The sequence below is a fragment of the Amblyraja radiata genome, chromosome 13 (genome assembly GCF_010909765.2).
Source record: "Amblyraja radiata isolate CabotCenter1 chromosome 13, sAmbRad1.1.pri, whole genome shotgun sequence".
Taxonomy (NCBI): Eukaryota; Metazoa; Chordata; class Chondrichthyes; order Rajiformes; family Rajidae; genus Amblyraja; species Amblyraja radiata.
This window is the reverse complement of record NC_045968.1, coordinates 46,610,264-46,632,535: the sequence shown is the minus strand read 5'-3', so window position 1 is coordinate 46,632,535 and position 22,272 is coordinate 46,610,264. Positions and strand designations below refer to the sequence as shown.

Below are 22,272 nucleotides of genomic sequence, written 5' to 3'. Positions count from 1 at the left end.
CTTCTTCAGACTGATGCCAGGGGAGTGGGTGGTACAGAGATAAAATGTAGTCGGAGACAGTAAGTCTGGTAGGCGAACTGGGAAGGGGGAGGGGATGGAGAGAGAGGGAAAGCAAGGACTGCTTGAAGATAGAGAAGTCAATGTTCATAGTGCTGGGGTGCAAGCTACCCAAGAAATGAGGTGCTGTTTCTCCAATTTGCGTTGGGCCTCACTCTGACAATGAAAGGTCAGCGTGGGAATGGGAGGGGGAGTTAAAGTGTTGAGCAACCGGGAGATCGTGTAGATTTAAGAGGATCAAGCGGAGGTGTTCAGCGAAAAAATCACTCCGCCAATATACAGGAGTCCACACCTGGAACAGCAGATACAGTAGATGAAGTTGGAGGAGGTGCAAGTGAACCTCTGCCTCACCTGAAAAGACTGTTGGGGTCCTTGGACGGAGTCAAGGGGGGAGGTATAGGGACAGGTGTTACATCACCTGGGGAGGGGGTGGTTTGCGTGGGAAGGGATGAGTTGACCAGGGAGTTGCGGAGGGAACAGTCTCTGCGGAAAGCAGAAAGGGGTGGAGGTGGGAAGATGTGGCTTGCAGTGGGATTCCGTTGGAGGTGGCGAAAATGTCGAGGGATTATGTGCTGTGTGCGATGGCTGATGGGGTGGAAGGTGAGGACAAGGAGGACTGTATATCGGCGAGACTAAGCGCAGGCTCGGCAATCGTTTCGCTGAACACCTCCGCTCGGTCTGCCTAAACCTACCTGATCTCCCAGTTGCTCAACACTTTAACTCCCCCTCCCATTCCCACACTAACCTTCTGTCCTGGACCTCCTCCATTGTCAGAATGAGTCATGGGTAGCTTGCACCCCAGCGGTATGAACATTGACTTCTCTAACTTCAATTACCCCTTGCTTTCCCTCTCTCTCTCCATCCCCTCCCCCTTCCCAGTTCTCCCACCAGTCTTATTGTCTCTGACTACATTTTATCTCTGTACCGCCCACTCCCCTGACATTAGTCCGAAGAAGGGTCTCGACCCGAAACATCACGCATTCCTTCTCTCCAGAAATCCTGCCTGTCCTGCTGAGTTACTCCAGCATTTTGTGTCTACCTTCGATTTAAACCAGCATCTGCAATTCTTCCCTATCACAAAATGAAGTTCTATTTATTTCCAATTGAGTATTTTAGTGAAATGAAATCACATGGTGCACATAAACCTTTTTTACAGTGTAGTATATTTTCAAGGCAATTGTAGCCAGGTCAATAAAAACTATAATTATAGAGGCCAGCACACCTTACTTAGCGAAAATACTGTAGAATTAAGAAATCAATGCAAGTAGATGGAATCATGATATGGATCAGGCTCAATTGAATTGTCAGAGAAAATAGGGTGAAGCCCTATTCCTAATCCTATGTCCTTTCTGTTTATCTGAAGATATTTCCTCCTGTGGTCTGATATGGTAATCGCAATTTGTGACTTAAAAAAAATATCAAACATTAATCAAGGCTCTTCTGTCATTTACACTCGAGTCCCATCCATACTGTAGATTCACCTTGCAATGTATTACACACTACCATCCATTGCAATACATTTGCCACTGGCAATGATTCTGTAATACAGGAAACTTCTGAACACTGACCAAAAATCAGTGTACTGTTTCTTACCCGATCCCCAGGAAAGCCAATGATGCCCTTTTCACCCTTCGTGCCCTTTGCTCCGGGATAGTTGGGAAAATTCTTGATGTAAATAAAGAGGAAAAGAAAATGTAATCAATTATTTATAATCAATTTTACAGTGACCAATCAATAAAAATACATTTATTCAGAAGTAGCAGCAATAAAGGCAGACATCCATATTTTGAATTAGACTTTAAAGATACAGCGCGGAAACAGGCCCTTCGGCCCACAGTCCGTGACGGCCAGCGATCACCACGCACACTAGCACTATCCTACATAGGGACAATTTACCTTTTTTACCGAAGCCAATTAACCTACAAACCTTCTTTGGAGCATCCGGAGAAAACCCACATGGCCAGAGGAAGAAAGTACAAGCTCTGTACAGACAGCACCTGTAGTCAGGATTGAACCCGTGTCTCTGGCGCTGTAAGGGGGCAACTCTATCGCTGTGGCATGAAGCCCATTATATACTGTAGTTATCAGCACCAGTTAATAAATACAGAAGAGAAATATGTTTCACTCACTGTAGGTCCAGGAATACCAACAGGTCCAGAAGGCCCTCTGGGGCCTTTCTCACCCTGAAAGAAAAGTGTCTTTGTTTAAACGAATACCTGATTTAGTGGTTCAATGTGATCAAAGCCAAGAGATGTAACATCATTTCATCATGGGTGAACAAGTATTTTATACATTGGCAGAAAGTACAAATGTTGGTCTTCATCTATCTTCTATATTACTAAAAGCCTGATCTTGACCACTTTTGGCTCGCTGTGCTGTGAGAACGCCACCACCTACGGCCGTCATTTTTGGCCACCTCACTCAGCGCCCTCCTCCACCTGCCTGCACCTGTTGGTGGGAGGGGGAGGGACTATAAAACCCAGAAGTGGTGTGCCTCACTCAGTCTCTGCAAGATGGAGGAAGCGAGAGGTTCACGTCTCTCTGAGCTGTGAATAACACTGAACACATGTCTACTCAACTGTGTGTGCCCTTAATGGGGTTTGAAAATGAAAATATCGTTGGTTTGAAGTAAAAAGGCAGTGCAAATGGTTGTTTGGGGGGTTTTGGGGTTGAAGTTAAAAGGCAGTGCAAATGGTTGTTTTGGGGGGGGGGGGGGGGGGTTGGGTTGATGTAAAAAGGCAGTGCAAATGGGTGTTTGGGGGGGGTTGGGTTTAAGTAAAAAGGCAGTGCAAATGGTTGTTTGGGAGGTTTGGGTTGAAGTAAAAAGGCAGTGCAAATGGTTCTTTGGCTAAACTTGACAACTTCCTGTTTACTACATTGATTTTAGATGAACCTGAATAGAAACATAGAAACATAGAAACATAGAAATTAGGTGCAGGAATAGGCCATTCGGCCCTTCGAGCCTGCACCGCCATTCAATATGATCATGGCTGATCATCCAACTCAGTATCCCGTACCTGCCTTCTCTCCATACCCTCTGATCCCCTTAGCCACAAGGGCCACATCTAACTCCCTCTTAAATATAACCAATGAACTGGCCTCGACTACCCTCTGTGGCAGGGAGTTCCAGAGATTCACCACTCTCTGTGTGAAAAAAGTTCTTCTCATCTCGGTTTTAAAGGATTTCCCCCTTATCCTTAAGCTGTGACCCCTTGTCCTGGACTTCCCCAACATCGGGAGCAATCTTCCTGCATCTAGCCTGTCCAACCCCTTAAGAATTTTGTAAGTTTCTATAAGATCCCCTCTCAATCTCCTAAATTCTAGAGAGTATAAACCAAGTCTATCCAGTCTTTCTTCATAAGACAGTCCTGACATCCCAGGAATCAGTCTGGTGAACCTTCTCTGCACTCCCTCTATGGCAATAATGTCCTTCCTCAGATTTGGAGACCAAAACTGTACGCAATACTCCAGGTGTGGTCTCACCAAGACCCTGTACAACTGCAGTAGAACCTCCCTGCTCCTATACTCAAATCCTTTTGCTATGAAAGCTAACATACCATTCGCTTTCTTCACTGCCTGCTGCACCTGCATGCCCACTTTCAATGACTGGTGGCCTTGCACCCTGTTTGAAGTGGTATGAAACTGCACTGAATTTGGTGGCCTTGCACCCTGCTTGAAATGATAAGAAAATGGATTTGAATTTGGTGGCCTTGCACCCTGCTTGAAATGGAATCTCAAGGAATAGCCGTGAGTCAACTGCCAGCCCACCAGCCGTGAGTGAGCTGCCAGCACATCAGGCTTGAGGGACTGAGCTGCCACCCCAAGAATCCATTTGGCCCACAATGTCCATACTAGCCCTCTGGAGACCAGTAGTCCCTGCAGCCAACAACGCCCATACCAGCACTCCAGAAAGCCCCCCTCCACTGGCCACCAATATTGGAATTGGTGGAGAGGTGGAATATTGCATTGGGAGACCAGCCCTCCCGTGTGAACATGGGACCCAACAGGCCCCACTTAGTCTAGTATACTCATAAAACTCTCATCTTGTCCTCTTCAAGTTTGCGTTGTTTTTAAATTTGCGCAAAAACGATCCCCCATAACACTACGATTTTTCGCCACCTTATTCGCCATTCTTCTGTGCTGCAAGTGCATCAAGGTTTATTCTGATTGGTGAAATATTACAAAACTTATTGGTTTGTTATTCGCCGGGACGGCGACTCCCCTTCCAGCACCCGCTGTCAATCACCGGCGACGGGAATAAAGCTGAAGGTGCAGAGTGTAGGTGGGGCCTGCTGTGTTCGCGGGCAGGGGCTGCTGTGTTCGCGGGCTGCTGTGTTCGCGGGCGCGGGCTGCTGTGTTCGCGGGCGCGGGCTGCTGTGTTCGCGGGCGCGGGCTGCTGTGTTCGCGGGCTGCTGTGTTCGCGGGCGCGGGCTGCTGTGTTCGTGGGCGGGGGCTGCTGTGTTCGGGCTGGGGCTGGGGCGGGGGCTGCTGTGTTCGGGCAGGGGCGGGGGCTGCTGTGTTCGGGCAGGGGCGGGGGCTGCTGTGTTCGGGCAGGGGCGGGGGCTGCTGTGTTCGGGCAGGGGCGGGGGCGGCGACTACCACGAGGAGCCGGGTGCCGGTGACTGCAATCGGGGCTGGGAGTCATCGAGTGCGACAGGCGCCAGGTCCTGGAGCCGGTGAGTGAGTCCAGTGACGCGTCCTGGAACTGGTGAGTGCGGTTGGAGCACCCACACCACACACCCTCCTACATACACACCCTCCCCTACCCCCACAACCCCCCCCCCCCTCCCACATACACACCCTCCCCTACCCCCACAACCCCCCCTCCACACACACACACACCCCTCCCCCACACACACACCCCCTCCCCCACTCCCCCCGCCATACACACACCCTCCCCCACACACACCCCTCCCCCACACACACCCCTCCCCCACACACACACCCTCCCCTACACCCACCCCTCCCCCACTTCCACCCCTCCCCCACACCCCTGGCTGCAGGCCGCTCCCCGTGTTAAGCCGTCCCCACTCCCTGACTACAGAACGCTCCCGCCGTTGCGTTGGGGGAACAGGTGAGTGGTGGAATATTGCATTGGGGAATGGGTTGCGTTGGGGGACCAGACCTCCCGTGTGACTGGATCCCACTTAGTCCAGTTACATAAAAAAAGTAGGAGTGATTTTTTGTTCATCTTTACAGGGCACTGGTGAAACAGCTCATGGAGTACTGTGTACAGATTTAGTCTCCATATTTAAATGAATGATACACTTGCATTGGAGACAGCGCAGATAAGGTTTACTAGATTAATTCCTGGGATGAAGAAGTGGTTGAGTAGGTTGAGCTTAAACTCATTGGAACGAAGAAGGGGAGATGATATTTTTGAAACACAAGTCTAAAAACTGGCACAGTACTGCTGAATATAATGGTGGGTCCTTATGTGAACACTAATACAGTATATCTGCTGTATTTCCCTATATTCCATCAGCATTTTATTTGAAAGAAGTGTAGATATGTCAAGAGCATGACAGATATTGTTTATATGCATTTTCACATAATTAAAGGGAGTGGCTGAAACACAGATAGTTCAAAGTACAGAAGATATAAACTGAAAATGCTGGAAATACTTGGCACGTCAGGCTGCACCTGTGGGAAGTGAAACGGTGTTGTAAATCCTGGCCAAAACAAAGCTGAAATAAAGCAGAGGATTCATGCATCTACAAGGCCAGTTAGCCTTTTCCTGTGTAAGAAGCCACAAGCTGTGAGCTGGTGCCAGGAAGTCTAGGTCACAGATCAATACATCAGATAAGGAGAGGTCCAGATGTCCTCGTAATTGATAATATGTATGAGCACTTTGCAGAGAAACTCTAAGGTGTTGTAGATGCATGGGTGTGATTGGATTACTGCAAAGGGATTGTAACTAATGTTGCAAAACAGTTAACCTGCTGTTTGGCCAAAGTGTGAAGCCCTGGCTGAATTGTTTGTACTGCCAGGGTAAATGGTGCATTATTCAGTTAAGTTGACTTCTTTCCAGAAGCTTCTGTAGAAACATTGTGTTGGGACTCTTTGCAATTGGGTTGGGGGACTGTCAATAAAAGTTTAATGTAATCGATATGTGTGATGGTTAGTAAGGGGAACCACCCCTATGTAGTTCGGCCCCTCAGGGTTCGTTGACCTATAAAAGGTAGCCCCCATTCGGATTTGTGTCGATCTTCTGGAAGGGCGCTTGGGACTGCGTGACCTTTTGGTAGTGTCTGGTTGCATGAGGCTGAAGAGCTTGGCCTGGCAGAGACAAGGATCGAACCCGTGGTGGTTTAGGTATCGTATAGGGGGATGTGTTGTTCGTTCAAAAATAAAGTTTAGTTGGTCCAGTGCTTGACTCAGTGTTTTTACTGAACTAGATTAAGGGGGGTAAGCTTTAGGAGCATATTTGACAGTGTCAACATTTCAGGTTAAACCCCTTCTTCAAATCTGGTTCTTCAATAAGGGGTATTTGAATGGAAATGCTAACTCTTTCTCTCCTCGCACATGTGGTGTGGTGTTTGAGTAATTCCACCATTTTCTGTTATAGATTTCCAAAGTTTCAGTTCTTTTTTTAAATGTTCACCAAAAGAAGCCTGTGAAATCCATACAATCCAGCCAGTTCCATTCCAACCACTTTGTGTTCTTTGTAGATGTTCTTCAAGCAAGGTCACGTTTGTATTTTTCACAGATTAATTTTATATTTTGTAATAAGGAAAACATTTTTTTTTTTTTTGCAATAATGGCACTTGTATGAATGGACTTTACAGCTAAAAATGAATGAAGGTAAAAGCCACAGAAAAATGTTGGCAAGCCTTTGAGCCAAGTGTACGCCATTATTGCTTATTTTTCATGTTAATTTATCATTGCTTATACCTGATCGCCTTTAAAAAAAACTTCTTCAGGAAGCTGAATTAGTTCAACGTGTCCTGGGTCACCTTCTTCACCCTGATGATAAAGAATGAAATAAACAGGTAGTTAGCACAGTGAGAATAAAGAACACAAAGGTCAACATCTTCTGCTTGTGGTTATGGATATCAGGCAGAATCCCACAGCAATAGTCAAATCTGCAGGAATAGTCCGCATTTGTCTGCAAAGGAGCGGATTTTCAAAATGAACACTGATTATACCGAAGAGGAAATACTTTCAGAGGTCAGTGAGAAGATCAGTAATGCCCGTCCCACTTAGGGAACCTGAATGGAAACCTCTGGAGACTTTGTGCCCCAACCCAAGGTTTCCGTGCGGTTCCCGGAGGTTTTTGTCAGTCTCCCTACCTGCTTCCACTACCTGCAACCTCCGGCAACCACCTGCAACCTCCGGGAACCGCACGGAAACCTTGGGTGGGGCGCAAAGTCTCCAGAGGTTTCCGTTCAGGTTTCCTAAGTGGGACAGGGGCGTTAGGATACACTGACAATGCTCCACAAGGTGACCACTGTACCAATCTGACAAGGATCATTACTTTGTAATCCAAACATCTATATTTAAGGAATAGAATGAAGAAACTTCTACAGCTCTGTTCACTGTGAAACATTTAAGGTAATGCACTGAAAATATTAGGAATGGCACTTTCTGCCAGGAACCTAACTCAATGGCATACACCTCTTGTTTCTTGCAAAGGTTTTGTCTACCGTAAAAGAACATTCAAACTATCCAAATCTATGACCTTGTTGCAAAATCTTCACATTGGAAAAACCTTTTTTTTCTACGCTTGTCCTTATCAGTTTAAATAATAAATTGTTTTTTCCAAAAATAAGATGCTATTTTGCAACATTGAAGCAGCAACAGTGCTAGACATCAAACACTGTCCATTCGTAAGCAGGGCTGCATCCTAAAGACCCTGCCAGTACCACAGTGGAGAACGTGGACTTCTGCAGATTCACATGCTCTTTTCATTATCTGTCAGCATTAGAATAATGGCAATAGGAGAGAAAAGGAGGTTAATTGTTTTCCTTAGCATTCCGAAGTAATTAAAAGTCAGCTGTACTAATATATCCATTTAAGATGATTCAGATGAATATTTCCTTAAGAGTGGAATTAATTGATACATCATGAGTGGGCGGCACTATGGCACAACTAGTAGATTTGCTGCTCACAGTGCCAGAAACCTGGATTCAATTCTGCCTTTGCGTACTGTCTGTGTGGAGTTTGCACGTTCTACCTGTGAGCCCTTGGGCTTCCTCCGGTACTCCAGTTTCCTCGCACATCCCAAAGGCGGCGGGTTTGTAGGTTAATTGGCTTCCGTAAATTGTCTCTGGTGTGTAGGGAATGGATGAGAAAGTAGGATAATAGAGAACTAGTTTGAAGGGGTGATCGTTGGTCAGTGTGGACAGTGGACTGAATGGCCTGTTTACAAGCTGTTTAGATTAAAATAAGCTAAATACATAATGTGCCCAATTACATTAAGAAGACATGAGTCATAGCTGAGAAACCCATCTATCTAAACATGCGTTATACAGTTTAAAGGGTATTTGGATATCTGAACATGTCCAAATTGGAAATATTATGTTATTCATGCATGAGATTTGAAATGGCCATGGGAAGTATCCTCTTAATTGCAACGATAGTCCCAGTGAAATGAAAGTTGCAGTACAAAATTATGTACAGTTTCACTTACCTTCTCACCTTTTTGTCCTGGAAATACAATGCCCTGCCAAAAAAAAATATTAAATATAACTTTCATAAAATTAGTTTACATGGTTGTCCATGCGGAAAGGTGTGTGTTAGCATCCGTCCTCTGGGGCCATAACAGACTGAAATACAAAACCAGCAACTACATTTCAGATATTGTAATCATTGACAATGAATGAACTCATTCATCCACATACACTCATGAGGGCATTCATTTTTTCTGCATATATTTACAGAGTTTTGGTCCGTAATCCAGGAGTCCATTTTGGGTCTCAACCTGAGGCATCACCCAGTCCTTCTCTCCAGAGATGCTGCCTGCCCGCTGAGTAACCCCAGCATTTCATGTCTATCTTCAGTCTGTTTTACAAGTTGCTGTTTTGACAACACCATATGCATCCTGTTTTTGTTTTGTTTCAACCTATAATTTACTGCATTGATTGAGTTTGAAGTTAGAGTGAGATTTATCTTTCCAAGTTGCTTACAATACAAAAGATGATAGAGAAACATCGTCAGTTCACTTTCCTCCACAAATGTTGCCTGACCCGCTGTGTTCTTCCACTAGTTTGTTTTATCTTGCTCAAGATTCCAACATCTGCCGTCCATTGTGTCCACATTTCTGCCTCTACCTGATACCGCTCACCTGCCCATTCCCTCTACAGCAAAACAGCAATGGGAGCCTTCAGCTATCTATCCCCACATGAATCTAATCCTTAAACCTAAAATCTCAACGTCAAAGAACAAATTAAAATGTATCTCTTATTGTTCTATCATTTATTTCATCCGGATTTGAGAAATCTTGGTACATTCTTGGAGCATCCACAGAATCATTGTTGCACATGAAGCAACCATTCAACCCAGGCACAGTGGGATTGTTGCCTCCTAGAGCCAGAGACCTGGGTTCGATCCTGACCTCGGGTGCTGTCTGTGTGGAGTTTGCATATTCCCCCTGTGACCTCGTTGGTTTCCTCCAAGTGCTCCAATTTCCCCCTACTTCCCAAAGATGTGCAGGTTTGTAGGTTAATTGGTCCCCAGTAAAATTGCCTACATTGTGCAGGGAGAGGATGGTAAAGTAGGATAACATAGGACGTGTAAATAGATGTTTTGCTGGGCTGAAGAGCCCAATTCCATGTTGTTTTTTTAGCTAAATCCCATTGATTCTATGCTGGCTCCATTTCCCCTGGCTATGCAAATTATTTTCTCTCAGGGTTCTTGATTTTACAGTGTACATGCTGTTACTTTTTAATGTCATCCCTTAAGTACCAGTATTACCATCTTTTTCTCGCAGATTACAATGTTTTGTATTTATGTTCTTATTGAACTTCATCCACCATGGGTCCAGCATTTATATAAACTAATTATTTTAGCAAGACCACTGTCAGCCATCATACACTGAGCTTCTATTCCCATTTTGCATTACTGACAATATTAACTGTAAGAGATGCATTCATTCAATCACATCTCCCTAGGCCCCATCCCCAATTCAGTCCAGATAGCTGCCTCCAAGACATTATTCAGCTACATAATTGAATCCAGTTCTTATCCCAAATCTTCCCATTTTGAATTTGTGTTAATTATGAATTATCTGATCTTTTACCATTTCAAGAAATCTTATTTTCTTCAATAATCACCAATTCCATCATTTTACCTGGTGGTGATGTGAAAGTGTCAGGTTTCTTGATATATTTTGTCACCTTCTTTAGATGCAGGTATCAAATTGTCTGTCAGGTCAATCCAATCCAATCAATCATGCAATCCTAGAATGTAGAGCGGTACAGCACAGGACCAGGTCCTTCGGCTCATAATGTCTGCGCCGAACGTGATGCCATAATAAAAGTATCTCCTCTGCTTGCACATGATCCATATCCCTCCATATCCATGTGTCTATCAAAAGCTTCTTAAATACTACTTTTGTTTCTGTCTCTCCCACCAGCGCAAAACAGGCATCTACCAATTTATGACTAAAAACATCTCCTATATAACCATATAACCATATAACAATTACATCTCGGCCCTACAAGTCCGTGCCGAACAACTTTTTTCCCTTAGTCCCACCTGCCTGCAATCATACCATAACCCTCCATTCCCTTCTCATCCATATGCCTATCCAATTTATTTTTAAATGATACCAACGAACCTGCCTCCACCACTTCCACTGGAAGCTCATTCCACACCGCTACCACTCTCTGAGTAAAGAAGTTCCCCCTCATGTTACCCCTAAACTTCTGTCCCTTAATTCTGAAGTCATGTCCTCTTGTTTGAATCTTCCCTATTCTCAAAGGGAAAAGCTGGTCCACATCAACTCTGTCTATCCCTATCATCATTTTAAAGACCTCTATCAAGTCCCCCCTTAACCTTCTGCGCTCCAGAGAATAAAGACCTAACTTATTCAACCTTTCTCTGTAACTTAGTTGTTGAAACCCAGGCAACATTCTAGTAAATCTCCTCTGTACTCTCTCTATTTTGTTGACATCCTTCCTATAATTGGGCGACCAAAATTGTACACCATACTCCAGATTTGGTCTCACCAATGCCTTGTACAATTTTAACATTACATCCCAGCTTCTATACTCAATGCTCTGATTTATAAAGGCTAGCATACCAAAAGCTTTCTTTACCACCCTATCTATATGAGATTCCACCTTCAAGGAACTATGCACGGTTATTCCCAGATCCCTCTGTTCAACTGTATTCTTCAATTCCCTACCATTTACCATGTACGTCCTATTTTGATTTGTCCTGCCAAGGTGTAGCACCTCACATTTATCAGCATTAAACTCCATCTGCCATCTTTCAGCCCATTCTTCCAAATGGCCTAAATCACTCTGTAGACTTTGGAAATCCTCTTCATTATCCATAACACCCCCTATCTTGGTATCATCTGCATACTTACTAATCCAATTTACCACACCTTCATCCAGATCATTGATGTACATGACAAACAACAAAGGACCCAACACCGATCCCTGAGGCACCCCACTAGTCACCTGCCTCCAACCCGACAAACAGCCATCCACCATACTCCTCTGGCTTCTCCCATTCAGCCACTGTTGAATCCATCTTGCTACTCCTGCATTTATACCCAACAGTTGAACCTTCTTAACCAACCTCCCATGAGGAACCTTGTCAAAGGCCTTACTAAAGTCCATATAGACAACATCCACTGCTTTACCCTCGTCAATTTCCCTAGTAACCTCTTCAAAAAATTCAAGAAGATTAGTCAAACATGACCTTCTAGGCACAAATCCATGCTGACTGTTCCTAATCAGACCCTGTTTATCCAGATGCTTATATATATTATCTCTAAGTATCTTTTCCATTAATTTGCCCACCACTGAAGTCAAACTAACAGGCCTATAATTACTAGGTTTACTCTTAGAACCCTTTTTAAACAATGGAACAACATGCGCAGTACGCCAATCCTCGGGGACTATTCCCGTTTCTAATGACATTTGAAATATTTCTGTCATAGCCCCGGCTATTTCTACACTAACTTCCCTCAATGTCCTAGGGAATATCCTGTCAGGACCTGGAGACTTATCCACTTTTATATTTTTCAAAAGTGTCAGTACTTCTTTTACTTTGAAACTCATAGTATCCATAGCTACTCTACTAGTTTCCCTTACCTCACATAATTCAATATCCTTCTCCTTGGTGAATACCGAAGAAAAGAAATTGTTTATTATCTCCCCCATCTCTTTTGGCTCTGCAGATAGCTGTCCACTCTGTCTCTCCAATGGACCAATTTTATCCCTCGTTATCCTTTTACTATTAATATAGCTGTAGAAACCCTTTGGATTTACTTTCACCTTACTTGCCAAAGCAATCTCATGTCTTCTTTTAGCTTTTCTAATTTATTTCTTAAGATTCTTTTTACATTCCTTATACTCCTCAAGCACCTCATTTACTCCATGCTGCCTATAATTATTGTAGATCGCCCTCTTTTTCCGAACAAGATGTCCAATTTCCCTTGAAAACCAGGGCTCTTTCCAATTTTTACTGTTTCCTTTCAACCGAACAGGAACATAAAGATTCTGTACTCTTAAAATTTCCCCTTTAAATGTCCTCCATTTCTCTTCTACATCCTTCCCATAAAACAAAATGTCCCAGTTCACTCCTTTTAAATCATTTCGCATCTCATCAAAGTTAGCCTTTCTCCAATCAAAAATCTCAACCCTAGGTCCAGTTCTGACCCTCTCCATAATTATATTGAAACTAATGGTATTGTGATCACTGGATTGTTCACATCTTAAAGCTATGCTCTCTAGTCTTTCACATTTCCGCCCCAAGAAATAGGTTCTAAAGGGCCTGTCCCACTGTATGAGGTAATTCAAGAGTTCTCCGGAGTTCTCCCCTGATTCAAGCTCGTGTAATCAACGTAGCGGGTTCGTAGGAGCTCGTGGATGTCACGTGGCGACTCATACGAGTAACGGTAGGTACTCGGGAAATCCGGTAAACTCGTGACGTTTTTTCAACACTGTGAAAAATGGCCATGAGTAAAAAAAATACTCATGATGAAAAAAATTGTTACTTTTTACTCGTACGAGCCCCTACGTACCCGCTACCTCAAATCATAAGGCAATACATTGGAAGTCCACTTACAATAATTCTTCCAACTGGGAGTAGTTGTAATCCCAACATTCATTCCAAACAAATAAGTATTATTGTGCTATTCATGCTATTGTGTTATTCATTCAAGTTTGACATCATTACTAAGCAAAATAACATTTAAATTAAATGATTCTTCCAGACTCCAAGATAGTTAAAAACATACCTGTTCACCTGGTGGCCCTTGAATACCTGGGTGTCCCTGAAAAGAAATTTGATTTGTAAATATTCAAGTTCTCTTCCTTTGTAACTTCAAATCTGGGTATATTACAAATTATTGTTATATTTAATTCTTTATGTATAGGTGCACAACCTTTTATCCGAAGTTCCAAATAACGAAAAGCTCCGAATAGCGGACATTTTTTCGGTCCTTGAAGAAAGGTCCTTGAAGACGTTCACCGAGGGCGGCCCGCAGAGGTGACAGCGGAACCTCCGGTCGGTCCTCGAAGAAAGGGGAACTAAATCCCCATTCATAAAAGAGAAGATGAGGGTATATTGCGCGGGAGGGTTAATAATTGACAATCTGCTGCTGCCTGCCCGCTGAGTTAAAAAGTTCCCACGGTAGACTCACGATACACAGTGTATCGTGAGTCTTGCATGGGAACTTTTTAACTCAGCAGGCAGGCAGCAGCAGATTGTCGCTCCCTTCAGTTTCACCCCACCTACACCCCTCTGCTTCCCGGCCATGTGTGTGACCCCTTCCCTCCCCTCTCCAGCCCCCCGCCCATTGCACCGGCACGGGGGCTTTGCACTATCTTCACGGCGGCGATGCCAGCAGGTCAGTGCCAGTCACCGGAGACGTCAGGACCAACGGGACACCGACCCCCAGGCCCACTGCAAGCACGGAGATCCCAGAGACCCACAGCCAGCAGCAGCCCAGCCCCGTTCCAACTCCAGAGGAACACGCTCCCCGTAGGGACAGAAGCTGATGGTGTGCAAGGTACGTCTTGGTCTTGGGGTTGCGGATGAGGGGGCGCAGCTCGGGCTGTGACGTCTCCGGCCATCCCCATGTACAGGAGCTGAGACTGGGAACTGTGGGGTTGTTTGCAGTTGCAGAGGGAGGGGGCAAGGGCGGTACAGTTCCCAGTCTCAGCTCCATTCCAGGGGGGTGGCCGGAGACGTCAGGACCAACGGGACACCTGACTGCAAGCACGGAGATCCCAGAGACTCACAGCCAGCAGCAACTCTAGCCCAGCCCCGCTCCAACTCCAGAGGAAACCGGGGTTGCGGATGAGGGGGCGCAGCTCGGACTGTGGGCGAACTGCCACTTGTCGCTGTAGCGGCCCATCGGGGAGCGGGTTCCTGTTGGTCCTGACGTCTCCGGCCACCCCCCTGGACAGGAACTGAGAGACGTCAGGACCACCAGAAGCCGCTCCCCGATGGGCCGCTACGGCGACAAGTGGCAGTTCGCCCACAGCCCGAGCTGCGCCCCCTCATCGGGACACCGACCCCCAGGCCCACTGCAAGCACGGAGATCCCAGATCAGCAACTCCAGCCCAGCCCCGCTCCAACTCCAGAGGAACACGCAGGGGCAGAAGCTGATGGTGTGCAAGGTACGTCTTGTTCTTGGGGTGGCGCAGCTCGGGCTGTGGGCGAACTGCCACTTGTCGCCGTAGCGGCCCATCGGGGAGCGGATTCCTCTGGAGTTGGAGGGACAGGGAGACACAGCGGCTTTTGAGAATGGTGGGCAATCACTTCCAAAGTTCTGCCCACACAATCAGTACACCTCTCCTACACTTGTCTCCCGCACTAAGATCATCTCGCATAGAATTATCCCAACCTAACCCTCCCTATTCTCTCCTATACTGCAAGAAAAAACTACATTGAAGACTCAAACTCGCGATCGAGTAACTGCCGGGATCGAGGCGCAAACTCGCGACCTTGCGGATATGAGCCGAGCACTCTACCACTGAGCCAGCCGTTAAAATCTACGCTAAAAATCTTCCATTCCGAAAGCCGAAAAATTCTGAATTACGAAAAGTGTCTGGTCCCAAGGCTTTCGGATAAAAGGTTGTGCACCTGTATCACATTTCAATGTCATCACTTTTTTTCCCCCAGTACTTTTGTTAAATTTGTTTTGTTTACATTTGGATACATTGTTAATGTTAATGTTAACCTGTTAGACCACCAAATACATGAGAAAGAGATTTCCCAGGGATTTTGCAATTAAAACCAAAGCTACAAAACCTTTTGCAACAATACAAATACATTATTGATATTGGAAATCTGAAATAAAGTGAAGGAAATATTCAATATTCTATAAAGATAGATAGATCATAGAACATAGAATAGTACAGGTCAGGAACAGGCACTTCTGTCCACAATGTTAGTGTCAAACATGATGCCAGGTTAAACTAATCTCCTCAGCTTGCATGTGCATTTTTTTTGCTCCACATCCCAGTTTCTCTTGTCTCAACTTACATGTAAGCCTGGGAGTCCTCTTGGTCCGGCAACACCTGGCAACCCTGGGTTTCCTGGAAGACCCTAGGAGAGAGGAGGAAGAATTAATATCTACCACCTACAACACATCACAGTCTTCACATTCATAGTTAATAAGTGATAGCAGAATTAGGCCTTTCAGCCCATCAAGTCTACTTCACCATTCAATCATGGCTGTCTAACTCTCCCCCTCAACCCCATTCTCATGCCTTCTCCTCATAACCCCTGACACCAGTACTAATCAAGAATCTATTTATTCTGCCTTAAAAATATCCATTGACTTGGCCTCCACAGCCTTTGGAGGCAATGAATTCCACAGGTTCACCACCAATGGGTCAGTCATGCATCTTGGATCTGGTGCATGACTGATTCAATATGGGACATATTCACATATTTGATTATACAATGGTCCCTTCAGTCTATACAGAATGCAAGTCAATCACAAATGAATTATCCTGCTTTTGTCGGCAGGTGTGGGGGGGGGGGGGGGGGGGGGGGGGGGGGGGTTCTGCCACATGCAGCAGGAAATAGGACTGTTTGGTGAACTTTTGTAACTTTGTCAGCGCCAGAAACGTGGCAACTCTTGTGTACTGCCTGGGTGACGTCTGCTACATGATTCTACCTGGTTGTATGAACAACAACGCATTTCATTGTACCTATGTACACATGACAATAAAGGTTATTGAATCATTGAGAGTGTGGAAGGACAAGAAGCCAATTGTAAAATGTAACCATTTTACAAATGCAAGCAATTTAAAACAGAGTACAGTTTGAAAAAAATGAATCAGACCCCTTTAAAACGTGTTTTATTGTCATATGTCCCAGATAGAACCATGACATTCTTTCTTGCAGCAGCACAACAGAATGGTGGTGTGGGACTCTGATTATGTTGGCTGCCTTTGAGGCAGCGACACCGGTAAATCCCTTCAATAGTGGGGAGGTCAGAGCCAGTGATGGACTGGGCAGTGTTCACAACTTTTTGCATTCTTCGCTCCTGAGCATTCAAGTTGCCGAACCAAGCCACGATGCAACCAGTCAGTATGCTCTCTACTGTACACCTGTAGAAGTTCAAGAGAATCCTCTCTGACATACCAAATCTCCATAATCTTCTCAGGAAGTAGAGGCGCTGATGTGCTTTCTTTAGAATTGCATCAGTGTGCTGGCTCCAGGAAAGATCTTCAGAAATATACACGCTCAGGAATTTTAAGTGTTTGACTCTCTTCACCATCGTCCTTTGATATAAACAGGATTGTGGGTCCTCATCCTTCCTCTCAAAGTCCACATTGGTCTTACTGACATTGAGAGCCAGGTTGTTGTGCTGACACCATTTGGTCAATCGGTCGATCTCACTTCTATACTCTTACTCATCACCATCTATAATTCGTCCCACAACAGTGGTGTCGTCGGCGAACTTGAAGATGGAGTTCGTACTATGTCAGGTTATACAGTCATGAGTATAGAGTGAGTAGAGCAGGGGGCTGAGCACGCAGCCTTGAGCGTGCAAGAGAGAACACATTGCAGGGCTAAGGTAATAAGGAGTGGGGAACTGGATGGATGAGATGGCTCTGCTGGGAGCTGGCATGGACCTAATGATCTGAATAATTTCCTTCTGTGTTGTAAGGAATGTATATTAGGTTAGGTATGGAAGGTTTTTTGGTAAGTGAGAGTTACAGTCAGTTCTGACAAAGGGTCTCTGACCTGAAATATTAACTCTTTTTCCATTCTCACTGATAGAATAGAATGCTATTTACTGTCATTCAAACCTAGGTTTGAACGAAATATAATTTCTACAGTTTTTTACATTACAAAACAATCCAAGACCCACACTTAACACAGTTTACATAAACATCCATCACAGTGAGTCTCCAACATCTCCTCACTGTGATGGAAGGCAAAGTCTTTATCTTCCCTTTGTTCCTTCTCCCATGGTTCAGCAGTCCAACTGCAGTGTCGAGGCGAACTGGGGCTCCGATGTTAAAGCCCCCGGCGGGCGATGGTAAGTCCTGAGGCCGTTTAAGCCACGCCGGGCGATGTTAGGCCCCGGCTCCATGTCCTTTAAACCCGCGGTTCCAGCGGGAGAAGTCGCCGTTGCGGAGCTCGGAAAAGCGGTCTCCCACCAGGGACCTGCGAGCTCCCGATGTTCCTGTCCACCGGGTCTGCGGCCGGTGCCTCCGAACTCCAAAGTCCGGTCACAGCCGCAAGCCACCACAGCTCTTCCCGCTCCGAAGTTGGCCAGCTCCGCGATCTCAGTTCCGCAGGCTCTGCAACTGGAGCCCTCAGGTTAGTCCCGGCCAGAGGTCGCCGCCGGCTCCACGATGTTAGGCCCAACGACATCCGAGACCCGACAGGGAATAGTCGGGTCCCCGACAGGGAAGAGTGCTATTTCCAGCACTTCTTATTTTCAAACTGCAAGTTGCCCCTGTGTATAGGGATGATGGAAATCAGGGTGGAGTTATGGGCATCCAAGATAAATTAGGTTACAGGCAAATAAGAGGAAATAACATATTTTCTCATGAGCAAGTGAGAGCATGAGGAAAGAAATATGAAAAAAAATGTTTAAAAAGTCAAGAAATTAGCTTCTGGTGTGTAAGGAGTGGATGAGAGTGGATTGAACTAGTGGTAACATGTGATCAGCGGTCGGAAAGGGCTTTGGTGGGACGAAGGGCCTGTTTTCATACTATATCTCTAAATCTAAACAGAAAACTGATCAAAGCGCAAATTTGCCAATGGAACCTTATTATTTTAGATGTTATCGTTTGATTGTTTGCTTTCTAGTTTGATAGAATATTTGATTAACAAATCCATCACATATAATTTCCTTGACATGGACTTCAATCTGATCACATTCAAGTAGTGTATCCTTATCTATTTAATTGAATAAAAGGAACCAATTAGTGCAACATTTGCTGTAATTCCTTAGAGTCTTTCACATCTATATGCAAGCAAAACATTTATCTAATCTTTGGGTTATACTGAGTTTGTTACATTTAGAATGTACATTGAGCTTCTGTTCGCACTCCAAATTAAAAAGCAAACCACAGCTATCTTACGTATTCTTGATTTCTCAGGGGCAGTCATGCCCCCTCACACTACATTTTAACTCCTCTTGATTAGCAGAGTTAGATGAGGTCTAGTCCTAGTATAGTCCTAGCTCCAAGTTCCAGAATTTAGAAAATTGAGAGGGGCAAAAATGAAACACAATATAATAAGAAGGAACTGTAGATGCTGGTTTATACCAAAGAAAGACACAAAATACTGGAGTAACTCAGCAGGTCAGACAGCATCCCTGGAGAATATGGCTAGATTACGTTTTGGGTTGGAACCCTTCTTCAGACTGATCAACCATCAAAAATCAAACATCATTGTTGTGGGTTGGATGGTGATGGGGGTGAAGGTCACAAAGCAGTTGCTCACAGGCCCGATATCTTTCCGAACAACTTCAACAAAAGGGAATATAAAGCTGCATCTTTAAGAAGCAGTCAGTTCTCTGTTGCATTCAGTCTCCTCTCTTGAAAGATTTGTATCTCCAAAGATTAATTCCATTCCCAATATTTGTTGAAAAGGCACAGAATGTTTAACTTAGGGCCTTCGTTCATGACCTGGACAAAGTCACGATTTTTGTTCGATAAAATGTCTTTGAGGCATTCCCTGATGCTGGATTATCATTGCCGTGTATAGTTTTGTGTTTATTGGCAGATTTGAATGAATGGTTCAGTATCACCACTATACATTTGTTTTTTTTTTTATTTTGCATTCAATCACGCAGAGCAATTTCCTCTTTCAAAATTGGCGGAGGAGGGGAACCCCCGTTCCCTGAAGAATGAGGAACGGGGGTTCAGGGAACGGGGGTTCTCCTCCTCCACAGTAGATGAGGCTCGCACCAGGGTCTCTTCCATACCCCGCAACACTGCTCTCTCTCCCCATCCCCCCACTCGCAACAAGGGCAGAGTCCCCCTAGTCCTCACCTTTCATCCCACCAGCCGTCACATACAACAAGTAATCCTCCGTCAGTTTCGCCACCTCCAACGTGACCCCACCACTCGCCACATCTTCCCATCTCCGCCTATGTCTGCCATCCGCAAAGACAGCTCCCTCCGTAACTCCCTTGTCAATTCTTCCCTTCCCTCCCGTACCACCCCCTCCCCGGGCACTTTCTGTTGCAACCGCAAGAGATGCAACACTTGTCCCTTTACCTCCCCCCTCGACTCCATTCAAGGACCCAAGCAGTCGTTCCAGGTGCGACAGAGGTTCACCTGTATCTCCTCCAACCTCATCTTTAGTAAGATTGTTACACCTAAGGTACTGGAAGAGAGAAGGTGGGAGACAGTGAGAAAGGGAGGGAAGCATGGAATGCAAACGTCCCCGGGTGTTGTACCTCTTGTGAACAGGTTCACCCACTTAGAAGCTGTCGGGACAGAAGACGTTTATACACTGAGCGGCGGACTGGCTTGCGATGCGAACAGGGCTGTTGAGCCCAAACCAAAAAGGCCAAAGTCAGGCAACGCCATTGTAGTGGGAGACTCCAATGTGAGAGGTACGGACAGGGGTTTCTGCGGCAACAGACGGGATTCGAGGATGGTGTGCTGCCTTCCTGGTGCCAGGATCCAGGATGTCACGGACAGAGTGCAGAAAATCCTCAAGGGCGAAGGTGAACAGCCGGAAGTGGTAGTGCATGTCGGCACAAACGATGTTGGAAAGAAGGGGATGAGTATTCTGCAGCGTGACTTTAGAGAGCTCGGAAAAATACTGAAAAGCAGGACCTCCAGGGTTGTTATCTCCGGTTTGCTTCCAGTTCCTCGTGCTGGCGAGAGCAGGAACAGGGAGATACGGGACCTGAATGTATGGCTGAGGAACCGGTGCACGGGGCAGGTATTTAGATTCTTAGATCACTGGGATCTGTTTTGGAGTAAGGGGGAACTGTACAAAAGGGACGGATTGCATCTTAACAGGTGGGGGACCAGCATTCTGGCAGGCAAGTTTGCCACTGCTACACGGGTGGTTTTAACTGAATAAGGGGGGTGGGGTGTCAAATGGGATAGTTGATGATGGAGTTAAAGGGAAAGGGTTTCTTAAATGTGTGAGCGGAGAGACAGAGGGGTGTAAAATGAGGGTAGGTAGCAAGGTAAAAAGTAAAAGTGGCAGGCAGACAAATCCAGGGCAAAAATCAAAAAGGGCCACTTTTCAACATAATTGTCTAAGGGGACTGAGCGGAGGTGTTCGGCGAAACGATCGCCCAACCTACGCTTGGTCTCACCGATGTAAATCAGCTGACATCTAGAGCAGCGGATGCAGTAGATGAGGTTGGAGGAGATACAGGTGAACCTTTGTCGCACCTGGAACGACTGCTTGGGACCCTCCACTCAGTCCGCAATAACCTACCTGACCTCCCGGTGGCTCAGCACTTCAACTCCCCCTCCCATTCCCAATCCGATCTCTCTGTCCTGGGTCTCCTCCATTGCCAGAGTGAGCAACAGCGGAAATTGGAGGAACAGCACCTCATATTCCGTCTGGGGTCCTTGCGTCCTTATGGCATTAACATTGAATTCTCCCAATTTGGCTAGCCCGTGCTGTCTCCTCCCCTTCCTTAACCCTCTAGCTGTCTCCTCCCACCCTCCCATCCGCCCGCCCTCGGGCTCCTCCTCCTCCTCCCCTTTTCCTTCTTTCTTTCCCCACCCCCCATCAGTCTGAAGAAGGGTTTCGGCCCGAAACGTCGCCTATTTCCTTCGCTCCATAGATGCTGCTGCACCCGCTGAGTTTCCCCAGCAATTGTGTGTACCAACAATTGTTCATCCCAGTTTGGCAAAAAAATAAATCAGGGAAGGTAGTGCATCCGTGGATAACAAGGGAAATCAGGGATAGTATCAAAACAAAAGATGAGGCGTACAAATTAGCCAGAAAAAGCAGCCTACCAGAGAACTGGGAGAAATTCAGAGTCCAGCAGAGGAGGACAAAGGGCTTAATTAGGAAAGGGAAAATAGATTATGAAAGAAAACTGGCAGGGAACATAAAAACTGACTGCAAAAGCTTTTATAGATATGTGAAGAGAAAAAGATTAGTTAAAACAAATGTAGGTCACTTGCAGTCAGAAACAGGTAAATTGATCATGGGGAACAAGGTCATGGCAGACCAATTAAATAACTACTTTGGTTCTGTCTTCACTAAGGAAGACATAAATAATCTGCCGGAAATAGTAGGGGACCAGGGGTCAAATGAGATGGAGGAACTGAGTGAAATCCAGGTTAGCCGGGAAGTGGTGTTAGGTAAATTGAATGGATTAAAGGCCGATAAATCCCCAGGGCCAGATAGGCTGCATCCCAGAGTACTTAAGGAAGTAGCCCCAGAAATAGTGGATGCATTAGTGATAATATTTCAAAACTCTTTAGATTCTGGAGTAGTTCCTGAGGATTGGAGGGTAGCTAATGTAACCCCACTTTTTAAAAAGGGAGGGAGAGAGAAAACGGGGAATTACAGACCAGTTAGTCTAACATCGGTAGTGGGGAAACTGCTAGAATCAGTTATTAAAGA

At 45.5% G+C, this 22,272-nt stretch overlaps 1 protein-coding gene across 1 annotated transcript in view; it reads right to left on the bottom strand.

Annotated features, from left to right (window-relative positions):
* The window catches only part of LOC116979501 (collagen alpha-1(IV) chain-like), a 51,361-nt gene extending 32,536 nt beyond the window's left edge, over nt 1-18,825 (bottom strand). Inside the window, exons 1-3 of the mRNA XM_033031010.1 lie at nt 18,784-18,825; nt 15,760-15,792; nt 2,187-2,234 (exon numbers count right to left, since the gene is read on the bottom strand). Coding sequence (XP_032886901.1) covers nt 2,187-2,234; nt 15,760-15,792; nt 18,784-18,825 — 123 coding nt within the window. The remainder of the gene's footprint in view (nt 1-2,186; nt 2,235-15,759; nt 15,793-18,783) is intronic.
* Between the last annotated feature and the right edge of the window lie 3,447 nt (nt 18,826-22,272).